Below are 25071 nucleotides of genomic sequence, written 5' to 3' on the forward strand. Positions count from 1 at the left end.
TACCCCATAAATACATATAATTATCAATAAAAATAAAAGTAAAAAATAAAAGGGAATTAATAAACTGTTAAATAGTATTTTAACTAGAAAACCTGTTTTAAATAAGACTTCATGTGAGGATGGCTTACAAAAGCTACACTGCACAAAGACTATCCTTGAGTGGATCTGACTATTCCTTGAAAAGTGTTTATGGCAGCACTAAATTCATATTCTGTGATAAATGGGATTTATTGTTTCAGAGACTTTGTAATATTAAAACAGTTGCATTTTTCTTATTTTTATAACATATTAAATAAATTTTATGTTCGTAGCCAAGATAGAGAACAGCATCCAATTGATTTAATTTTATTTCTGTTTAATGTTTGTGCTCATTTTTCTGCATTCAGTAGTGGCCACCCATTTGTTATAAACAGCCCAGCATGCTTATTTAATTAAGGACTCTGGATTGGGCAGTTTCAGCTAGAATGAGACATTGGCAAGGCATATGGGCATGTGGCAGGCATCTACACAAGGGATTGGCAAACTTTTTCTGTAAAGGGCCAGATAGAAGATATTTTAGGCTTTGCTGGCCAGATGGTCTCCTTTGCCACTACTCAACTCTGTCCTTGTAGCATGTTGGCAATCTTAGATAATATTTAAACAAACAAGTGTAGCTGTGTTCCAATAAAACTTCATTTACACAAACAGACAGTAGGCCAGTAGTTTATGAAACGCTGATCTAGATTAATATGTCAATATGGCTCTCAATTCAAGAAGAGGAGTGATACAAAATTAAAAAAAAGTTGAAACAGAATACATTGTAGAAATGACATTAGAAATAGTTATGTAAGAAACCTATTTTACTTTTTTAGGTAGTTGAATTATATCCTACTGGATTTCTGGAGAACTCTAGACAATTGGTATACAAGGGTATTAGAAGTAAGAAGTGAATGAATAAATGTTGGTGTTTGTGGTCAAAGTATGGTCTTGAAGTGTAATACTTGAATTTTAGAGGTTAATTCTACATTGTGAAGAGGTTCAAAGTGTGTAATGGGAATGCTTTGCTCAAGTGGCATGAAGGTAAATGTTCTGGGAGTTTAAGAAGAGGTCGGGAAACAACAAAAGAATTGTTCTTTCTATATCATAAAGTAGGCAGGAGCTTTCCCCTCTTACGCTTATCTTCTGGTGGTGATAAGGGATTTTTCCGTTACTTTTACCTTGGCTGGTGGCATCCTCCCATGTTTCCAGTAGAATGGAATGGGCAAGGAGGAAACCTGTCTGTAGTGAGTTGAGGGATGGTTGGGCTCTTGGTTGGATCTTTAGTGCTAGGGTTGAGGAATGAATGTACGGAAGGAATTCAGGGATTGTGGTGAGTAGCTTCCTTTTAAGTCTGGATAATTGTGCCGCTGTAGTTGAACGAATAGGCTGTGTAATTTTCAGTACTTCTGTTGGTTAGCTTATGTGGGGAGGCATAACAGTTCCTTCACATCACCTCTTGATAATGATAATTAATATTTTTTTCTTTTTATCTTGGTCAGTTTTGCTAGGGGTTTATTAATTTTATGATTCTTCATAAAATCAACTTTTGGTTGTATTAATTTTCTTTATTGTATTACTGTTTTCTATTTCAGATATTTCTGTTCTTTATTATTTCCTTCCTCGTACTTTGTTTTGGTTTAATTTGCTGTTCTTTTCTAGTTTTTTGAGCTATATCTTAGATAATTGATTATTACTTTTCTAATACTAACATTTAGAGCTATAAATTTTTCTAAGTATTGGTTTAGCTTCATCTCACAAATTTTGATATGTTGTGGTCTTAGTATTATTCAATATTTTATTTCCTAATTGTCTTTGTAACTTAGAAATCTGTTGCTTAATTCCCAAACATTTGGGGATTTTTAATTTGTATTTTTGTGTGGTCACTGTACATGGAGCTGCAACTAATTGCATGGCTGGAAGCATGATTACTGTAGCCAGTTGTCACTAATTGTTTAAATTGGTTTAATTCAGTTCTGGTGTTACTTGTTGCTATGGCTAAAGACCAAGTAGTCATTTAAAGAGGGTTGGAATTCATTTTTCTCATTGTCAATCCTAGCTTTTCAAAGACATTTTGCAGGCCCAGAGGGTTCCAAAAGATCTGAGGGTTTAAGGTTCTGAAGTACATCTAACCAGATGGTGCCCTCTGTGGTATGAAGATTCCACTTTCTTTTGGGGGCACTATCTTTAGCACTGGAATTTTGCCAGAGCTGTGAATTAAACCTTTTCTGTTATTTTGCTCCTCTCGTGATCTGGTGCTCGGCCTGTTTTTCAGCTTGACCTACCCTCTGGCTGCAGGAGATTAGTCTCTTTAAATGTTAGAGAAGCCTCTGTCTTTCATGCTGTATCTAAAATTGGCTCAATTGAGTCTATAATTTTCTTCCGTCAGCACACCAATGGCTTTTAAAAGCAATCAACTAGTAATTCCATATCCTAATATTTACCCTTGCTACTGTATTTCTCAAAGATTAGGAGGGATATTGCATAAACCTATCATATTAAAGTGAGTGCATATCCTTTCACTGATATCCCATTTCAATTTACTACAAGTGAAGATCTTAGTAATTGTGATACTATAGCATGCCATAAGTTATTACTACACCATCCACCACCCTCAGTATGGCCCCTGTTGCCATCTGGCCTATAAATGATCCAACCCTGTAATCCCAAGATGAAGATCTACTTCCTAATACTGTCTAAGTTTGGTTACTCTTCCCTCCACTACCCAGAAACAGATCCTGAGACAAGAATTGAGCACATGTGATATATTTGGGAGATGGAGGGACATTGACAGAAGAGTGGTATAGAGAAGACAAGGAAGCCAGTAGGAGATCTGTTATCAAGTCAGCTACCATAGTGGGTGATTAGAGCTTAATCCCACAGAAAATGCTGGGGAAAATTCACTTCAGTATTATCCCAGCAACGAGGTAAGGAAGCTGAGGGTATTTACTAATATACTCCTTGAAGGAAACCATTTATTGGTTAAGGGCTGTCCCTAGGAGGATATTGATTCACAGGCACTTTTCAGCCTACCATATGTACAAAGTAGGTTCTAGCAGTCAGAAAAGGGAACCGTTCAACAAAGATACAGGTGTGGCTTTAGGAAGTCAGATTGGAATGTAATGGAAATGGTAAGGGGGTCTAAGAGGATATGGGTATAGCACTGATACCATCCCCTACTACAAGTAGGCTATGTCTGTTTTTAGCTGATGTAGTGGCTCTTGTCTATAGTACCTATAGTCCCAGCTACTTGGGAGGCTGAGGCAAGTGGATCCCTTAAGGCCAGGAGTTCCAGGATTGCAGTGACCTGTGATCACACTGGGAATAGCTACTGCACTCTAGCTGGGCAACATAATGAGACACAGTCTCTTAAAAAAATTAGATATATCTATTTTCAACTATGTAAGATAATGCCAATTATTTTCTAAAGTATAATAGTTGTACTGATATATTCCTATGAGAGTTCTTTTTCTCTATATCCTTGCCAATATTTGGTAATTTTTAATTTTAGCCATTTTGTTGTGTGCAAAGTGGTTTATTACTTTGATTTTATTTTGCATATCCTTATTATTAGTGTATTGGTCTTAGTTCAATCAGGAAAGAGAATTGTAATTTTAACATGAAAAGTTTAACATAAGGAAGTATTAACTATAACAGGGACTGGAGTAATGAGAGATTGGCTAGTAAGAAATAAAGAGAACTCTGAAGAACGCAGAAATAGTAGATATAATGAGCAGCTACTACCACACTTAAGACTGAAATGGAGCACCTAAATAAGAGCTGCCTCCTCCTCCTGTCCTGAGATCCAGACTTTGCTAGGAGGGCATGGCTTTGGCTTAATAAACGGCAGAAAAGTTGCCTTTGGGCTGCACTAGTAGAACTTGCTCAACAACTGCCCTCTCTGGAATTTGTCATAAAGCCACCTTATAGGATGTTGGAGAACGATGTCATGGGGAGGTGTCTCATTGTAGGCACTCTGGTACAAAATTGCCTGAGGGGAAATGCTGGGGGAAGCTGTTGGTGGCTGAGAGCTGCTGGCCACCATGGACTATAGGAGTCTAGTGGTAGAGAAGCCACACAAGTTGCAGGAGCTTGTTGAGCACACTGGAACCAAGAAGCAAAAACCTTTTTTCCTGCAGCCTCTCCAGTGCACTCAACTGACAAATCATGCCAGCTTAACGTTAATCTTGCCATCTGGCAAAAAAAAAAAAAAAATAAAAATAAAGTGAAAAATTTAAAGGGCCCATATCCGTTTTCACAGAGTAGGGCAAATAGGGTGAATCTGGAGGTGAGAGGCAAATAAATAGATGGATAACTGGCACAGTCCACCCTTTGATGATTCAGCTTCTATAAGCATTCTTCTAAACATATTCGAGTTTCCCAACAACAACCAAACAATGCTATATTTCTACCTAAGAAGATAGATATCTTACAAGTGAAAAATTCTTACCTTTTCCCCAAAATGAGGAAACACAGTCCCAAAAGTCATTGTATCCATCATTGGCAATGTTAATTACTCTTCATATTCAGTCATAGTCACATTGAATATTTAGTTATCTAAAGACTAAGTCAAAGTTCACTTCTAGCAACTTGTTTTATTTTATAAAATAAAAATGTGAAAGAGATACTATATATATTTATATATATATATATATATATCTCAAGAATATTGAAACTATGCAAAGCTATTGTGATCCTTATTTCTATAATTGGTTACAAGACCATAATTGACATCTGTGGTTTTGTTGTTCTACTACCCATTCCATATTTTCCCCTGCCCTCAGCTAGAATCTCAGCTAGCTAGAGTTTTACCCAGTGGAGTGACCTGACCCAAACACAAAGGGTTGATTCCTCAGTTATTCTGCTATTAGTATGGATATTTTCTACAGACCTATCTACTTGATCACTCATCCTTTTTTTCATACGTATTTAATGTGTTGTTAAACTTTTTCATTGAATTCTTACTTTTGATTATGGTAGTTTCCAGTACTAGATTTTCCATTTTTTTTTTCAAATTTGCAGTTACTTTTTATAGTTTTCATTTAACTGCCATAAATCTTGTCTTTTGTCTTCTTGAACTTAGTAATCATATGCCTTTTATTGTGTGCATCTGATAATATCAATAATTGGAATATCTTTGAGTCTGTTCCTGCTGTTGCTTTTTATTTTGCTGTATTTTCATATGCCTAGTTATCTCTGATTATGCTAGACATTTTATTTAAAAATTATTGATAGAAATAATTTGAGGACTTATGATAACATTAACTTTCTTTAGAGAATATCATATATCTTTTGTTTGGAAACTTGGCATACTAGCAGTTCTAGCATCACCATAAGCCAATTTTAAGTCTTACAGAGTTTTCTGCTGCCCAGATGACTCATAGCTAGGCTACAGTCTAGGTAAGAGCTGGTTTACTTCTGGCACATCCTTACCCTAATGGCAAGCATTGTATCTTAAGTCAAAGTGCTATGTTGTTTAATTGAGCCCCTACATTTTGAGGGCCATTGCCTCCAACTTTTGACCCTGTCCTTCCTTGAGGTTGCTGAATTGCACTCTCAGCCTTTTTGAAATCTCCTTTAAATAGGCAAATCTCTCTAGGGCAAAAGCAGTTCTGAATGCCTTGCTCGTCTTAAAGAATTTGCAATTTCTGGATCTTGGCTTGGTAGATTTTGTCATTGTTTTACTTATAACATGCTTTTAAGATTTAAAAATCTTTAGCTTTTTAAGTTGTCTTTTGCTAATTTGAAGTCTCTGTGATCTGACATGAGAATGGGTACCCCAGATTTCTTTTAGTTTCCATTTGAATGGAATATTGTTTTCCATCCCTTCACCTTGAGTCTGAATGAGTCCTTGTGTGTTAGATGTGTTTCCTGAAGACAGCAGATACTTGGCTTGTATTTTTTATCTGTTCAGCCAGCCTGTGTCTCTTGAGTGGGGAGTTCAAGCCATTCACATTTATTGAAAGAATTGATAGATGGGGTGGATTTCTGTTCATCCTGTTGAGTAGAACTTTATTGCTCTGTTTTACCTGTTTAGCCATTGTGGTATCTGGGCTCTGACTTTTAACTTTTGGGTGATTTTACACTGATGGGTATCTATTGTTATGATCCGTGTATAATGTAGTTCTGATTACTTCCTGCAGGCCAGGTCTGGTCTTGACAAATTCCCTCAGTGTTTACTTGTCTGAGAAAGTCTTTATTTCTCCCTCATAAGAAACTTAGTTTTGCAGGATGCAAAATTCCAGGCTGGCCATTACTCTGTTTGAGGAGACTAAGAATGGGGCCCCAGTCCCTTCTGGCTTGTAAGGTCTCAGTTGAGAAGTCTGCAGTTAGTCTGATGGGTTTTCCTTTGTAAATTACCTGATGCTTTGCTTTACAGCTCGTAGTGGTGCCTCTTTCATGTTTACTTTGGCCAGTCTGATGACTGTGTGTCATGGTGATTGCTTCTTCACCATGAATCTCCCAGGAGTCCTTTGGGCTTCTTATACCTGGATATCTAGATTTTTAGCAAGGCCAGGGAAATTTTCTTCAATTATTCCCTCAAATAGGTTTTCCAACTCTTGTGTATTTTCTTCTTTGCTCTCAGAGATACCTATGATTGTTATGTTAGGCCTCTTTACATAATCTCATATGTCTTGTAGGTTTTGTTCGTTCCTCTTATTTCTCAGTTCTTTCTCTTTGACTGACTTGTTTACCTCAATGGTGTTGTCTTCAAGCTCTGAGATTCTTTCTTCTGGCTGATCTGGTGTATTCTTAAGGCTTTCCACTGTGTTTTGCATTTCTTTGAATGAGTTTTTAATTTCCAGTTCTGGTTTGTTTTTTTTTTAATAATTTGATTTCTTTAGTAAATTTTTCATTCATTTCCTGCATTGTTTTTGTGGTTTCCTTGTGTTGGGTTTCTATTTTCTCTTGTATTTCACAGAGCTTCCTTACAATCCATATTTGAAATTCTTCATCTGTCATTTCAATCTTTTCATTTTGATTGGTATCCATTGGTAAGGAGTTATTTTTTTATTTTGGGAATGTCTTTTCACTCTGATTTTTCATGTTTACAGAGTTCTTTTGCTGATTCCTTCTTATCTGGCCTCTTGGTTGAGATGTGGGGGTATGAGGCCTAGCTTATGGGCCTGTTTCCGAGTCCCTGAAGATCAATCCCGACTGTGCCAGGGAGAGGTGTGCTGGTCCTGACTTGCCTATGGGGAGTTCTTGCAGGTTAGGTATACCTCTTGGGTTACCTCTGACCTGCTGTCTTTACCTCTTCCAACATTGTGTAGTGAGTTAGGACCCCCAGCTTAACCTCAGTGATGATGGGTGGTACTTGTGAATATGACTAAGCCACTCCCTTTTTTCTTGAGTTGGTAGGCACTATGTTTAGCTATGGGGTTGTCCTCCCTGTCATTGATTGATGGTTGTGTGGAAGAGTGAGCTGCCAAGATTGTCTTTTGTGCCCATGGTTAGCTCTGGTCCCCCAGGTGGAGCATATGAATGCTCCAAGTTTTAGAAGGGACCTTGTATCTCCCAGGGGTTTGCTTGATCTCTACTCCCTCTGAGGTGGGGGGAGGAGCAAGGCAAATCACAGCTGGATTCCGGGAGCCAGAGAGGCTTTGCAAAGCCTTGGTGGATCTCAGAGGTTGCTTATCCGGCCACTGGGGGAGCTGCTGGTTTGAAGTTCAGGGCAATCTCTCCAAGCTGGGTAGGCTATTCCTAAGGGAGAGGCCTAATCACCTGAGATCTAAGGATCTAAGGCTTTTGTCCAGGCTCTTCTCACTCTTGTCCACTAGCACAGTTTCTCTGTGGGGTGGGGTGGGCGCCCTCCCTATTTTCTCCCTATATCTCCACAGCACTCTCCCATCAGATCAATTTGTGTGGGTTCCCTCATTGCCCAAGATCGGCTCTTGAACTACTCCTTATTCCGTGTATCTGACACACTAGCGTGCATCTTATGGGATGCTGACAGGTGGGGGATCCCCAATTGTGCATGCCTGTTTCACCACAAGACCCCAAATGGAGAGAGGTAGGCTTATCTGTCCTCAGGGGCCTCTGCCAGGGGCACTCTCCTGCCTGGAAGTAGTGGCTGCTCATGAGTTTCTTGGCTCAGGTGTGTATTAATGAACCCACAATTCGGGTTCACTGTTGCTTGCTGCACAGAAAGCCAATTACTGAGAAAATGTGTGTTGCCAAGGGAGAAAGGATTTATTTCAGTGGATACATCTAGGGAGGTGAGTGTTATGGACTACCTGAAATCTGTCTCCTCAATCAACAGGGTCAGGGGTTTTTCTGGAGGCGAAATGAATAATGTATGAGGGGAGCGAGCATCATTACATGTTTGGGGTGGAGTGCAGGGCACAAAGCGCAGTGAGAAATCATGTTAGTGCATACATCCTCTGATCAAAAAATGGTGGATCAGTCCCTCCCAGGGTGGGGATTAGGAGTTAATATTGGTCATTCTTTCAGCTTGTATGCAGGCTCAGTAGGTCCTTGGGCACAATCTGTGGTGGAATATCACTAATTTTTTCTTCAGATAAATAGGTGGGGTAAGGTTTTGTAGTTATCTCGTGACTGCAAGGAGGTTCCACGAATGTAAGAGAAAGTTACAAAGTGCTGGTCAGCAAATCTTACTGGCCTGGGACCTTGAAACATAAGTGAACTACAAGAAAAAAAAAAAACTATAAAAAATGTTTTCTTGCTTATGGAGGCAGTTACAAGCAGCACTCCCTATTGTAATGAGTACGGGGAGGGGCCACTGCTCCTATTCAGGTGGCACGCCCAAGGCTTTCAGTTGTCACGGGATCCAGGGGCTATGCTAATTCACCCTGAGTGCACCCCTATCCAATATTGTGGTTCTCCAGCAGGGGTGGTGGATGGGCACTCTCACAGATCCCACTTCCTCAGTGCCCCTCCACACTCTCCTGTTGGATATGTCTGTGAGGGTTTCCTCACCACCCGTGTCCCAGACTGAGATCGCTCTTCTGCATCTCCCTGCACTGGTCTCATGTCTGGGGATTAGGGGTACCAGTTCTGGTCTGCCTGTCTAAGCCGCTAGTGTGCCATCCTGAGACACACCTGTGGGCAGGAAACTTGCAAATTGTGGCGGCCCTGCTCTCAGTGGTGGGCTCAGCTGGAAATATGCATCTGTTGTGGAGATGCAGCTGTTGGTGTGCTACTTGGTTCAGAGTGTTCTTGAGGTTGCAGTGGGGGCGAGGGAGGGCACAGCTACCAGCTAAAATTACTCTCTCTAATGCCAAGATTGGAGAGGGTGCAGAGGAGGAAGTGTCTAGGTGTAAGGTAACCAGCACTCCCATCTCTCATGGCACTCTCCTGAAAAGTGTCCCTTTTGAACACCCGAACTCCTGTGGATGGCTGGTTTACCTGATTATTCCTATTTAGCCACTGTGCCTGGGCTCGAGGAAGGTAGAAGGCCTCCAAAATGTTTTATGTCCCGATGCTCACTGAAGGCACCTGTGTGGGAAAGGGGAAGACCCTCTTACCCTTTCACTGGGCTCCAGCCTCTCTGGGTTTGGCTTGCACCGCTGTCTTCTCTTCTGTAACCTCCTTCTTAGCTTCATGGTTTTTCTTGGTTGGGTCTCCATACTTCTCTGTTGTCTCTCCCTGTGATCCACACCTGAGGTGTGACTGCTCTCCACTTTCCTCAGTCCAATATTCTGTCTTCTCTCTGGGACAATCTGAAAAGCAATGTTGCTAGTTGGCCATCTTGGCTCCGCTCCTCTTCCAAAAGTTTTTTCAATCATGAATTAGTCCCTTTATTACCCAAAGTAATTTTCAAGGATTACGAACATGTTGCATATAACATTAACATTGACCTTTCCATCAACCCTGATATAGGTAAATGAAATGTTTTTTCTCCGAATGTTTTTAAGGCTCTATACTATGAGGAAAATTTAATTTTATCTAAAAGTAGATAATGACCCTGATATCTATGAGTGTGTGTATGTGTGTGTGTGTGTGTGTTTATGTGAATACATAAAGACCAATGGGCTGTGACGTGTGTATGCATATACAAATACAGTATATAAATGCTGAGTGGGAAGATATTTTAATTATTTAAAATATAGTCTTTTGTTGATAAAATAATTGCGCTGGAGGTCAGGAGAACAAAATGATGTAGAATCGAGATTTTTGTTTTAAATATTTTTAAATTCTGAAAATCTGAAGTTTTTCTAATTATCTTTTCCTTTTTTATGTATAAAATAGAAGATATAAAGCCTTTTGATTTACCCTATTTTAAAAATTGATTAAGTTCTTGGACTAGACGTAAAGTAGATAAGAGAAAATGGTAATAAATACAGGTAGCAGAACTCTGTGAAGTCTGGTGACAACTACCTTAGCAATCCTGGTGCGTGCAAATCAAATATAGCTAGCAAGGTGACTCTCCAAAGTAGGACATAACATATACTGCTTCTCTATTCCATAGATCTGCATCTTCCAAAGTGCATTCAATCTTCCTTCTTTTGCCTCAACCTAATTTTTGTGCAGATGATGTTTAACTTAATCTATTTTGCATCAACACTGAACCCATCAGTACAATGTTCAATCTTTCAATGTCTGTTTCTACTGTGTAAATTGAAATGGTCATGAAATATCATGGTTTAAAGAAATCCAAAATAAATATCCTGTGAGATATAGATAAAAATACAGCAATTTGAAATTTTCCTAAGTTGTAAATAAATTCTCTTTTTGGCAGTTGTTATGTCCCATTACTTTTTCTTAATGACTTTTAAATTTTCTTATGCTATTGTATTTCTTAAAGTTACTTTAAGGTAATTATTTTCATGATTTTGTTTTCTAGGTTAACAGAACCTTCTGGATATTTAACAGATGGTCCAATTAACTATAAGTATAAAACTAAATGTACATGGCTAATTGAAGGCTAGTAAGTATACACTTTGGGTTGAATTAATTTATTTATTCTGAAATGGTAAAGGTGATCATATCAATGTTAAAGCATTTAAGTATAATTAAGTATAATGACTTTATAGTTGTATAGTTTATTTAGTTGTTTATTAGAAAACATTATTTACATTTTTACATGGAATTTACAACCATTAGACATCACATTTAATATAAATTACAGTACTCTTTTGCTTGTGATAATAGTTAATTTTTATATATTTTGTTTTTGAGTTATGTTACTATGGTATTGAGTAGGCATTTTTTGCTTGTTTTACACATCTTGTTATGGAATTTGAAGATTCCACAGAAAGGATAAAAATATTTCAGGCTGTGTTATGCTATTAATTCATACTATTCAGCATTTGAATTCTAAGGGTATTTTTAAAAGAATATTTTGTAGAAGAGGGAGTTAATTATTCATTTAGAGGTAATTTTAGTAAGTAGGGCTTGAAACCAAATTTATTTAAACATATTGTGAGTGGATTGTAAATGAATTGATAGGAATTCTTTTTGAACCATTTTCTGATTTTTAAGGACTGTATTTGGAAACTTTTTTTGTTATTTTAAAACTCAAAAACTGTTAATTCTCTGCTATGTACCTATAGTCTGTCTATTTTTTAATATTAATAGTATGACATATTAAGATCTTTTGATTAAAATTTGAAGAACTTAGTGCCTCTACTTAAGAGTTCTGTAGAAATGAGAATAGTTGCTTCTTGAGTGTCGAATTTTAAAAATCAACTTTATTCAAGTACGATTTGTATACAACAAAATGTACCCATTTTGAGTGTAAAGTTCAATTAAGGTTTCAGTGATGTATACAATCTATGTAAATTCTACCTTAAGACATGGAACATTTTCTGTTGACTAAATTTTAGAAAAGAATGATACATGCATATGACCTGTTAATAGATTTTGAAAATTTTATCTCCTTTTTACAAATTAGATATAATGGTTTATCAATCTTTTACTCTGGTGATTTAAGGAGTTATAGCAAAATTATCTGTAAACATATTTTTAATGAAATACTTTACCTAAAATTTCTTCATACTGTGCTTTGTATATTCTATATTAATTTAAAAAATATTTTAATATTTTTCCAGTCCAAATGCAGTGTTAAGATTAAGATTCAATCATTTTGCTACAGAATGTAGCTGGGATCATATGTATGTTTATGATGGAGATTCAATATATGCACCTTTAATAGCTGTACTTAGGTGAGTAATTATGTTTAATCAGTTTTAGAATGATAACTATGTATAATTTATTAATTTTAAATGTATTGATATGTACTCCAAAATAAATTTAGTGTAGATATTGATGGTTAAATTTCAAAAATGATTATAATACTATGTTGTGCACTTTGACTACCAATTTAAGTGTATATATCATTATGCAAATATTGATTTAGCAGAGGTAAGTACTATGCTCTATTGGAAATATATATTTCTTTGTAAACATTCTTTATTCTCACTGTATTTAGTTTATTCCTTTAAAGTGACTTGAAGTTGTTTTCAGAATGATCCATTTGGATAGATTAGGGTGAGTTCTAGATGACCAAAAATACACAAATGTATATTTTTAAATAGTTGTCTTTTTATTTAAGTGAAATGATGAAATTTTAAATTCTGTATAAAAGAGTTAAGTTGTGTTTTGTGTAATGGCTAAAAAGATGGAATTTCTACCAATTCTCAAAATGTGGGAATTCTGTTTGCTTCAAAATATTTCATTGTTAGCAGTTAAGTAGTCAGACTATTATTAATTTTTGAAATTATAGCATTTTAAATATCAGCTTAAAAATCTCTTGAATGTATCTGTGTAACAGATTTTTATAACAGTTTTATGAATAGGAGAAAATTCATTAGACATAGAAAAAATTATGTACATGTAGTATAGATTTTGTATACAATTTAACTAACATGATTGTTGACCAGTTACTTATTACATTATTCTTTACTTTTGCTATTTGCATGATATTTCTTATATGTTGTATCATGGTTGAAAATTTAAGTATAGATAAAAGCTTATTGTTCCCCTCAAAATTTTTTATTGCAGTTTTTCTTTTTAATATTCATGTTGCAAATATTCCATTTTATCAGGAATGTTAACTATTTTTTTCTTTTTTTTGGACAAATGTGTAAGGAGTTGTATTTTTGAATGACTATTTCAAAGTGAATTCTTAGGATATTGCTATTGTTTAAAATACTTTTAGAACTTCATTTTTGAGTTGTTTGAACATTATAAAAAAGTATAGCCACAGGTAGCCCTTCATCTCAGGACAATAGATAGAAAATGGAGTGGAGCTTTGTGAATAATTATTTTGTAAGATAATTACAGAATTGTTACAATTAGATAAGATCCTTGGTTCAAACATTTATTTTTACACATGACTTTGCTATCTTTATTTTTATGACATTATAGACTGACCGTCATTTAGATGTATGCCTTTTCATTTGTTTTTCCAGTAGTTCTAATGACTTTGTATTATAATAAATACTGATCTATTAACATTCTTAGCAATCCTTTCCTGTTACTAAAGGAAGATAATTAGCAGGATGGGATTCAGTACATGGCTGTGAAGATGGAACTATGAATTTTCATTAGCAAGTGTTCCTGTTAGCAATCCTGAGGAAGACAGAAAACTCAAGTTTATTGAATATCTGCTTGATGTTAGGCACTGTGCTAGACAATTTAAATGTTATCTAATCCTCACAAATATCTTGTGGGGGAAATACTATTATCCCCATTTTACAGTTGAGAAAATTGGGACTCAAAGAAACTATTTACTTTTAATAGATGGTAGAGCCAGGATTAGGACTTGAACCTCAGTCTCCTAATTTAAAAGCCTATATACTTCACCTTGCTAAGAGTTCAGAATCTAAATGTATTTGAATTATTTCAGTTGTATAAGTATTTATTACTCAATAAACATTTGATAACTTACTCAATTCCAGAGATTATCATAAACCTGGAGTAAGGATTGAGTGAGGAATGAGGCATAGGCCATTGCAGTGACTCCTGAATCATCTCTTTAGCTAAATGATCTAGTGGCCCACCATGAGTCACCTCATTGGCATAAATTCTCATGAATAACAAAGATATTCCTATCACTGGGGAAATTCCAAGGATTTATTGGTTACATTCTAAGAACTAGGGACAAAAGCCAGACAAATTTAGTACAAAGTAGTCATGCACTAGTGAGGACATGGACACAGATTTTTCACACAGCATAATAACTATTATGATTAGGTTTTGAAAGAGTGCTATGAAATTTTAAAAGAAATAACTTAATTCTTCATGGTAAATTTCATCATAAGTACAAGAATGGTAGGCAAAGTATGGGGACCAGATAGGGCATTCTAGGTAGAGAAAAACATATGTATAAAGGTATCGAAACACAAAAGAACATTATATTTTAGGACAACAGTAAGAAGTTTTGAGTAACTTGATCAGAGGAAATGTGAAGGGATACCTAGGAACCAGATTACCCAATAAATAGCAATCAGTAACATCTATTGCATGCTCATTTTGTGCCAGGAAATGTGCACAAGAGTTCTTTATATGCAGTAGTTCATTTCATCCTCACAATAATCCTTTAGGTACTATTATTGCCATTCTATAAATGGAGAATTGAGGCACAGAGAGATTCTGTGAGTGGCCCAAAGTCACCTAGCTGTTAAGTCAGAGTATGGGTCCAGGTTATGTAATTCTAGACCCTAATAATCCCTTATTCGCTATAATATTGCTTCCTTGTATATCACATTAAAGAAATTGGACTTTTATTCTGTAGGTAAGACTTTTTAGAATGTAGATAATAGATTGGAATGGAGAAGTATTATTTTCTTTACTGTGTCTCAACAATTGTGTGCTGCACTTTGCGTTTGGAGTATCATATGTAGTAGTACTTTGAGGCCTAGAATGATTTTATATTCCAGCAGAGAATAGCAGTCTATAATCAGCTCAATCTAAATTCAGGTATTGAGGTGGTTCATACTCAAGCTTCAGTGCAGTCCTTTAGAAGGGCCTGACTTTCAGTAGTTCACTTTTATTTTTACTTGTTGGGGTCCCAGTTCAAAGTGAGGGCCCTGGTTTCACTTTTTGTTTCCCTAGCTCTGGAAAACCCTTGAAAGTACCACTCAGTTTCTTAGCCCTTCAAACCTCACTTCCAACTTTGAAGTCAGCAAATGCCCAGATAGGAAATGGCATCAATGCCTGGGCACATCATCTTGTTAGCTCTCCAGGACCTTCAAGATGATTTTTTAAAAAATATGGTTTGTCATTTTACTAGTTCATATCATTGGTATAAATTTCCTGGTGTTTTATATAATAAGTGGAAACCTTCTTTCATTTATTGCTTTTAAAATACTTATAACAAGCAAGCAAACAAATCTGTTCTTTTTATTGGTTTCAGAGAGATCTGAGGCTAGCTGTATCTATTATGAGAATTGGGACTAGTGGTGCCTAAACATAAGTTTAACTCTGTCTAAAGGAATGGACTATTTTGAGTTGCATAATTTGTTTGTTAGCAGCTTTTCTTTTTCCTATTGCATGTTTTCACAGATTTATAGAGGGTAGAATAGTATAACTAAATGAAGATAAGTAATTGTCTCCATGAACAAGTAGGCTTAAAAAGTACAAGTTAGTAAAAAATATTAACTTAGAATTCTTGCTTTTGAACATTTATATCACTCCTTTCCCCAGGATAGTTTTCTCTTGTGTGCATATGGTCTTAAGTGAGCAATATTCTGTTTTGGAATAGTTATATATTAATGCAATATGCATAACTGTACAAAATTTTAAAGAAACATAAAAGTTTATATTTTTAAATTACCCAAAACACCTAGATGAGTATATTGGAAATGTACAACTTTAACTAGAATGTCATTGTAATCATTTAGCTGGTGGGGAGTGTTGCTTTTGGCTTTGTCAGAATTTGCAACCAATGAGAAAAAGTAAAGGTATAAAATCACTTGTTAAGAGTAGCAAGGTGGCTTTAAGTGAGGTTTTACATACAAGTTAAGTAAAAGACCATTCTGCAGTGTTATGATAGGATAGACAGCCAGACCAAAGAGAGGGATGGGACATTGCAGTCCAAATAGTGATACAAAAAAAAGGGGTGCAGTGTCATGAGGGTAGATGTTAGTGTACTGGCAGCAGTAGTAGAACTAATTGGGTGAGAAATGGATAGGAGCTTATTTTAGATTTATTCTCCTTCTAGTTGCCCATTCTAATGTATATGAATTAATGATCCTGATAAGAATATTTTTGAGTAGATTTTATATGGTTAATAGTCATATGTATATTGATACACATAGTGTTTAATTTTGTTCTCTTTTAGTGGTTTGATAGTCCCTGAAATAAGGGGAAATGAAACCGTGCCTGAAGTTGTTACAACATCTGGCTATGCACTGTTACATTTTTTTAGCGATGCAGCATATAATCTAACTGGTTTCAACATTTTCTATTCGTAAGTATTTTTTAAAGGTTGTCTTTTAATGATTCTCATGGTTGACTTAAAAGAGTTTATTCTTTATTTTTATAAATGTCTTATATACCAGGAGCAGGCTAGTGTGTTAAATTTCAAATTGGTATATATGATCCCCTCTTAAGTGACATAAAATCTTATGCCACAAAATGCTATCAAGCCTAGGATAATCTCTGAGAACAATATGGTAGCAAATTAAGTTTGGTTGAAAATTAATTACAAAATTCAAAATTAGTTGTTTACAAATGATTAATTAAACAAATACAAACTAGTGTAACTTTACTGGTAGCAACAGATATGTGGGATTGCAGGGAGTCCTAAACTGCCTTTCTGTGCTCTAAGGTATTTCACTTGTAATTTGAAGAGGGGTATGACAGCTAAGTTTTCATAGTCCTTCTCTATTGCAAAGACTATACTAGATGTTATATATACATTATGTCATTTAATTCCCTTCACAACAATTCTGTCAAGTGGGTTTTTCTCTCATTTACACTTGAGGAAATTGAAGCTTAAGAGATAAGTTAAATGGCTATACCACTGTCTTTTCTAAAATAAGAAAAACTATTCATTGGGAATTTTGATGTGTCTGACACTTTATATAAATTTTTATGTAGAAGTCCAAGGGTGAAGTGAAGTGGCCAGAGATACTTTCAGATTCTTTCACAGGAATGGCCAGAGATGAACTGTATACATTAATATTTTTCTTTTCTTCATGAATGTAGAAATTGATAACCAGAGAGTTTTTCATCAAGAATAAGATATTCCAAATATCCTTGAATCAGCAATTTATTATAGGGTTTATTTATATAAATAGATACACAAGCATTTATACAAAGGAGAATAAGTACACAGTAGAATGTAATCACTTAAGGAGTCTTAAAGCTAAATGTGATAAACATTCCTTTTCTAACGTAAGAATATATAGTGATAGCATACTTTTTAAATATTATACAACCAAGTTATATCTTGACTTCTCATATAGTTTGATATTCATAAATTTAATTTATTTCTGTAAAATATATATTCAAAACATTTGAGTACTTAAGTCTGTACAAAGCATTTTGCTTGGAGCTGTATAGATCCTGCAGATGTTGAGTGTGTAGTCCTTGGATGTTTGGAGTCTTAGTAGCAAAGTAAATTCTCTGAATAAACTAAGACCAATTGCAAATAAATACTAACATAATTGCTTTAGAGTAAAAGGGTAAAAAAGAGTAAAGAATTAAAATCACATTGTGAAATTGTGTTAAATTTATAAGCATATAAGATACAACATAAAAATTATAAAGTTTAAAAAATATCAATCAAAATTCTTTTTCAATTATCTTAAATTTGAATACATATGAATTATATTTTACAGAATCAATTCTTGTCCTAACAATTGCTCTGGTCATGGGAAGTGTACAACTAGTATCTCTGTTCCAAGTCAAGTATATTGTGAATGTGATAAATACTGGAAGGGTGAAGCTTGTGATATTCCTTACTGTAAAGCCAATTGCGGCAGTCCAGATCATGGTTACTGTGACCTGACAGGAGAAAAATTGTGTGTCTGCAATGATAGTTGGCAAGGTAAGCACATACTGTGTGACGACTTTTGAAACATTGATTCATATATCTAATAGATTAATACAAATTATGTACTCATTTGTTTTGTTATAGTTTGTACACCCAAATCTCATATATTAGCTTTTATTTCTAGAATGTTCTGATTAACAATCAACTTCTTAATAATCTGCTTTCTCACAAATAGAATTGGTAAAGATTTTGCCTATGTGCTATTTCAGGGATTAAATTGTTTGTGAAACTCTTTGAATTGTAGGTGTATGATCATTATGATCTTATGTAATTCTTTGTTGAATTTGATGAATTTACTGGACTTAACATGTGATGCAGTCAAATTTGATTTATAAGGGTAACATAAATGGTATATTACAAAAAGAAATGCACAAGGTAGTGCAGTAGATTAACTTATTTCTTAGGAAAGACTGACATCTTGTGGCTGTTTTAAAAAGAACATAGACTATTTTAAACATTTAAAGGATAGGGTATTTTAACTGCCCATTGCAAAAGTAAGATTCCTAGGAAAGAATTTCTAAAACAATTTCTAAACCTATTATCAAAGATTAACTTTAGACTACACTGAAGTGTTTTTCCTTACTGTTGTATCTGGGTATAAAATCATAACTTTTGTCATTGTGGAATTAAATTAAGAGATAGATCTAATTATCCATATACTTATCCACCCAGAGCTTACTTTTTGGTGATTATATTTACATATTGAGAGCTTCCTTTGTGACAATATATTAATCCTGTTGATAGAGGGAACTTTGAATAATTGGGTAACTAAAGGTACACGATCATGTGTTATTATAAAATAGTGTAGCAAATAGTAGCAATAGTTCCTATCAGACCTAAGACCAAAAAGAATGTGTTCTTCACGTAGGTGTATTCGTTATTCTTGAGATGAAATTTTTTAAAAAAGTTATTGAGTATGCTAAGTGCTTATTTAGAAAAATTATTTTGTATAAATTATGCCTGTTATCTCATTAAAAATATTAGATATGCCGACTATACAAAATATCAGTGATTTCTCATTAAATTGAAATTTGATTACCTAGTATGATTATAACAGATACAAATTTCTAAATGTTACTTATTTATGGGGACATTTTAAGTGGCTATTTTAATCATTTGTGACTTTTCTTCCCCTCCAAAGTGCCTTGAGATGCAATTTTAAAAATTTCTATCTTGAAACTAAAATAAATTCTTTTTCTATAGAGGGAATGGAACATTAGTATTATATTTAAGTTAAGGCCTAAGAAGTAGAAGTATAGTTCACGGGCACAGTGTTTTTCAAACTAGCCTTCAGCTGCTATTAGTCTGCATCTCATTTCAATAGTCTTGAAAGCAAATGAGGAATACATTTGTGTAACATTCTCTGAACATCTCTGTTCCTTTTCTGTTTTTTATTTAATTTTATTAGTCCTTCTTTGAAATGCTTTATTTTATGAGGGTCTTGTAATATAGATCTGGTTCAAAATATTATATTTTGTTTTTCTGGCCTTTTCACATTCTGTTCTTTTCATCAGTAATGCCCCATATCATAAAAATTCCTGAATCTGATATGTCTATAAGCAAATGGAAATAGAGAAGCAACTACTGGAAATATTTCACTGAAAAAGTGAAATATGTTCAGTTTTAAAGCAGAGTGGTAGTATGACTAGTCTAAGAAATATACATGTTATAAATATACACACATATTTGTATATATACATATATTTTAAATTGAGAATAATGTGAAAATACTTTATAAATCATAAAACTTACAGAAATCAGACAAATATTATACTATTAACAATTCTTAATAATTAGGGAATTGATCTCTGAATTGATCTGAGTATTTTGAAGGTAGAGGGCTTGGTAAATAAGAGAGTATGCTATTTTCAAGAGAAATGATGTGCAGTTTGCTTATTTTGTGCCTCAAACTTGATCCTGATTGTGTATTTAAGGAAGCATAGGCATATGTAGGTGGGATTGTGATGAAAACCATTAGGGAGAAAATGATGTTTTTATTTCAGATATATGGAATGGGGAGAAATCAGTAGGATATAAAGAAGAGAAAGATTTGCTTCCAGGATGAATGGAACTCAAAGAACAAGAGATGTTTAAAAAAGAGGGCTGCAGAAGCAATCTTTATGAGATTAAAAATCTAGCGTTTTTATACAATGTGTTATTTGGAACTGGATTCTTTCATTTAGAATAACAGATTGTTGTTACCATCATTATATTTTATCCTTTGATGTCGGTTGACTTTACTTATTCTGTTTGGCTCTACGCTAGTACATATTTTTTAAAAAATGAGCATCACCCTTTGAAAACTAGGATTTTATTAAGTAAACACAGAGGAAGAGCCTTTCTTTATATTAAGTCTTGGGTTGCCTTCCTAACATTTCTCTCAGACTTGTCCCACCTGGTCTTTGTTTTCTTTAGTTTTTCTATAAAGTAACTCTAAGACTTCTGCTCAGCCTTCACTTTGTTCTCTGGTGCTAACCACGCCCCAACTTTCTTATCTTTTTCTTTCTTTCTTTTTCTTTCTTTTCTTCCCCTCCCCTCCCCTTCCCTCCCCTCTCCTCTCCTCTCCTCTCCTCCCCCTTCTCTCCCTCCCTCCCTTACTTCTTTCCTTTCTTTCTTTTCTTTCACTTTGCTATGTTGCCCAGGCTGGACCCGAACTCCTGGGCTCAAGGGATCCTCCCGCCTCAGCCTCCTCAGTAGCTGGGACTACAGACACACACCACAATTCTTTCTTAACCATCTGCTTTCACCTTTTTACTGTTTGAGACATTTTTCCAAATTTTGTAGGAGTATATGTTAAGGATAGATGGCACCATTAAAGCCAACTGTTCCCCGTTTCATACAGAAAGCACTTACAAAATCCAAAGCTGAAATAGTAAAGAATGTAGAAAATGCTAGGTTCAGCATTTTGAGAAGCACACAAATTTATTGTAATGCTTAATTTTGTCATAATGTATAGTTGTCAAAGATAATTAGATATTAAATAGATTACTAAAATATAGGGACCCATATGGACTCCTCTGCTTCTATAACATTAAAAAAAATAGACTTCATGTTTTACAGCAATGTTAGGTTCACAGCAAAATTGAGTGGAAGGCATAGAGATTTCCCATATATCTGTTGTCCCAATACATGCACAGCCACCCTCATTATCAACATTCCCCACTGGAGTGGTACATTGGTTACTATTGATGAGCCTACGTTGACACGTTATTATCAACCAAAGTCATAGTTTACTTAGGGTTTACTCTTGGTGCTGGACATTCTGTGGGTTTGCACAAATTTATCATGACATGTATCCACTATTATAGTATCATATAGAATAGTTTCTCTAGACTAAAAATCCCCTGTGCTCTGCCTACTCATCCTTCCCACCCCGAACCCTTGGCTACCACTGATCTTTTTACTGTCTCCACAGTTTTGTCTTTTCTTAAATGTCATACAGTTGGAATCATAAGGTATGTAGCTTTTTCTGACTGGCTTCTTTCACTTGGTAATATGCATTTAAGTTTCTTCCATGTCTTTTCATGGCTTCATAGCTAATTTATCTTTGGCACTGAAAAACATTCCATTGTATGGATGTACCAGAGTTTATCTATTCACCTACTGAAGGACATCTTGGTTGCTTCTGTGACATTTTTCACTTAATAAAATTTGTTTAAATTTTAATAAGCCACATGGGGGGAAAAAGGCAGCTTGAGAAACAGCAATCTCTTAAGGTAGCTTCCAAACATTGGGATAGGTGAAGAATTTTTAAAAGACATTAAAATCGAGACATGACAAATTGAATTTATGTTCATATGTAAAGACTATAAATATAACAGTAATTTTCACTGTTGACTCCAAGGTGTGGTATTCCCCCCACCAACTCCCTTAATCAGAGTGTTTCCAGGTTTCTCTCTTGTATATAACTTTAAACAATCTGAATGATGAGGAGTCTTTGGTTAAAAGCAACAGAAACAGTTGCTTGAGCAGAAAAAGTAGTTATTGGAAAATATAGCAGATACTACTGTCTCCCAGCATTCGTTCTTTCCTTTGTTTTGGTAATAGAACTCATTGAGTTTCAGTTCAGTATAAGTCCTTCCAGCTACATACCACATTTCTTATCTTCCCTTGCAGCTAGTATGGCTATGTTACTAAGTTTCGGTCAGTAGGATGTGAGTGGAAGTGCTGTGTGTAAATATTAGATACACGTGAACATAAATTCATTGATTTTAATGTCTTTTAAAATTGAATGTGAGTGTAGATTTTTTGTTGAATTAATGTATCAGAAATATATTAGTTTGCTAGTATAGTGATATGTGGACATTCAATTATATTAATAGATGTTTTAGAAGAGTAGTACTCCAATAAATTATGTCATTTACTTGATATATAAAACATAATTCTAAATATTGAGAGAGCCAATTTGAGCATTTTAAATATTTTATTCAAAGTTTGGTTCTTAGAACCTTGGTCTCATATTTTGTTTTAATCCTTTAGTTTTAGATTTTAACATTTGCCATTGGGTGGCAGTATTGACTACTAAAAAAATACACTTAAACCTCTATAGCGTTATTGAAGTTTGTAAAAACTTCATAATTTTGTTTGATTTAGAAAAATGCAAAATCTTTCAACTAAAAATCGTATTTTACCTAAAGTATTTTTTTCTGGGTTAATCATATAACATTTTTAGGGCATAATTAGTGATATTAGGATAGTGTATACATACACATAAGATGATGAGTTGCCTTGAAGAAATTCACAAAGTAGTTTACATTTTACTTTAGAAATTTATTAATAATGAACACGTTCTGTCTATTTTATCTATCTTAACTTTGCGGAGAGACAAGTGTCAGATAATGCACTCCATTAAATTCTTCCTACTTAGCAAAAACAGATCTGATTTTTTGTAAAAGCCAGTAAAATTAAGAATTTTTATTCCTAACCTACTTGAAAAGTTAGCTATTTAAAAAGAAAAGTAGTGTTGAGAATATATATGTTACAACCCTTTTTCATGAATTCATTTATCAGTATTTATTTTTGTTCATTCATTCATATAGCAATTTTTTTGAGCTTCTATGAAGTGCTAGGCACTGTTCTAGGTACTTGGGATAAATCATGGAACAAGAAAGACAAAGATCCTTGTGGAACTTACATTCAAGCTAGGATAAACAGACCATAAATGATAAACATAAATTATATAGTATGTTTGAAGGTGATAAGTATAATGGAAAAATAAAATAGAACAGAGAAAGAAGGATAAATAGATCAAGGGATTCAATTTAAAATATGATGGCATGGTTAGGCCTTCTTGAGAAAGTAATATTTGAGCAAAGACTTAAAAGCAAATGAGGGAGTTCAGCCATATAGATATGTAGGGGAAGAACATTCCAAGCAGAGAAAATAGTCAGTGCAAAGACCATAAGGCAGGAGGATGCTTTGTGTGCTTGAGGACCAGAAAAAAGGCCAGTGTGACTGGAATTGAATTACTGAGCAGGCGATTACTCAGATATGAACTCAGAGAAGTTACAGAGCAATGGAGATGGTTGGGAATATGGAGTTCAGGGGGCGTTGGGAGTGATGGAGATATGTGAAGGATGGAGCTAAATCAGCTAAGTCTTAGCTTAGTAGGCCATTGTATGGATTTTTTTTTTTTTTTTAACAATTTTGTCTTTACTATTCTAAGATTTAAATTTTCCAATAATCAACCATTCCCCAAGAGAAAATCTTGCAATTTTCAGGGTTTTGTTTTTAGGGAACTTTGGAACCCACAGAGACTCAATACAAAGTATGTTTCTACAAATCAAAAATAATTTTAAAAAATATTTTTAGATTTAGATTTTAAAATTTAAAGTCTTCAAACCATTTTTTACTTATTTATTTTTCCATTTGTCATTTTTTATGTTTTTTTTAATTTCAGAACATTATGGGGGCACAAAAGTTTTTGTTATATGAATTACTTTTATACAGTTTGAATCAAAGTTATAAGTGTGTCTATCATTCAGGTAATGTGCATTGTACCCATTAGGTGTGAATTTACTCAACCCCTCCTCCCCCCTCCCACCTGCTTGATTTCCGTTGAATTTTACTACCATATGTACACATGAGTGTTGATCATTCAGTTCTAATTTAATAGGGAGTACATGTGCTGTTTGTTTTTCCATTCTTGTGATACTTCACTTAGGAGGGTGGTCTCCAGTTCCATCTAAGTTGTTACAAAAGGTATTGGTTCACCATTTTTTATGGGTGAGTAATACTCCATGGTATACATATACCACATTTTATTAATCCACTAAGGGTAAATACCCAGTAGTGGGATTGCTGGATCAAATGATAGGTCTATTTTTAGATTTTTGAGGTATCTCCATACTACTTTCCATAGAGGTTGAACTAGTTTGCAGTCCCACCAACAGTGTATAAGTGTTCGTTTATCTCCACATCCACACCAGCATCGGTTGTTTTGGGATTTTTTGATAAAAGCCATTCTCACTGGAGTTAGGTGATACCTCCTTTTGGTTTTGATTTGCATTTCCCTGATGATTTGAGATGTTGAGCATTTTTTCGTATGTTTATTGGCCATTAGTCTATCTTCTTTTGAAAAGCTTCTGTTCACGTCTTTTGCCCACTTTTTAATGGGGTTGTTTGATGTTTTCTTGCTGATTTGCTTGAGTTCTTTGTAGATTCTGGTTATTAGCCCTTTATTGGATGTATAGTATGTAAATATTTTTTCTCATTCTGTAGGTTGTCTGTTCGCTCTGTTGATTATTTCTTTAGCTGTGCAGGAGCTTTTCAGTTTAATTAGGTCCCATTTATTTATTTATTTATTTATTTTTGTTGCTGTGATTGCCTTTGTGGTCTTCTTCATAAATTCTTTGCCTAGGCTGATATCTATGAGTTTTTCCAACCTCTTCTTATAGAATTCTTATAGTTTCATGCCTTAGTTTTAAGTCTGTTATACATCATGAATTAATTTTTGTGAGAGGTGAGAGGTTCTGCATGTGGCTATCCACTTTTCCCAGCACCATTTATTGAATAGGGATTCTCTTCCCCAGTGTTTTTGTCTGCTTTGTCAAAGATCACATGGCAATGTGAGGATGGTTTTATATCTG

The 25071-nt window shown here is 34.7% G+C and overlaps 1 protein-coding gene across 1 annotated transcript in view; it reads left to right on the forward strand.

Annotated features, from left to right (window-relative positions):
* Positions 1–25071, forward strand: part of ATRNL1 (attractin like 1) — a 563691-nt gene that overhangs the window by 14948 nt on the left and 523672 nt on the right. Inside the window, exons 2-5 of the mRNA XM_069459886.1 lie at positions 10823–10906; positions 12030–12143; positions 16265–16393; positions 17769–17977. Coding sequence (XP_069315987.1) covers positions 10823–10906; positions 12030–12143; positions 16265–16393; positions 17769–17977 — 536 coding nt within the window. The remainder of the gene's footprint in view (positions 1–10822; positions 10907–12029; positions 12144–16264; positions 16394–17768; positions 17978–25071) is intronic.

This window comes from Eulemur rufifrons, chromosome 28, assembly GCF_041146395.1.
Source record: "Eulemur rufifrons isolate Redbay chromosome 28, OSU_ERuf_1, whole genome shotgun sequence".
NCBI classification, from domain to species: domain Eukaryota; kingdom Metazoa; phylum Chordata; class Mammalia; order Primates; family Lemuridae; genus Eulemur; species Eulemur rufifrons.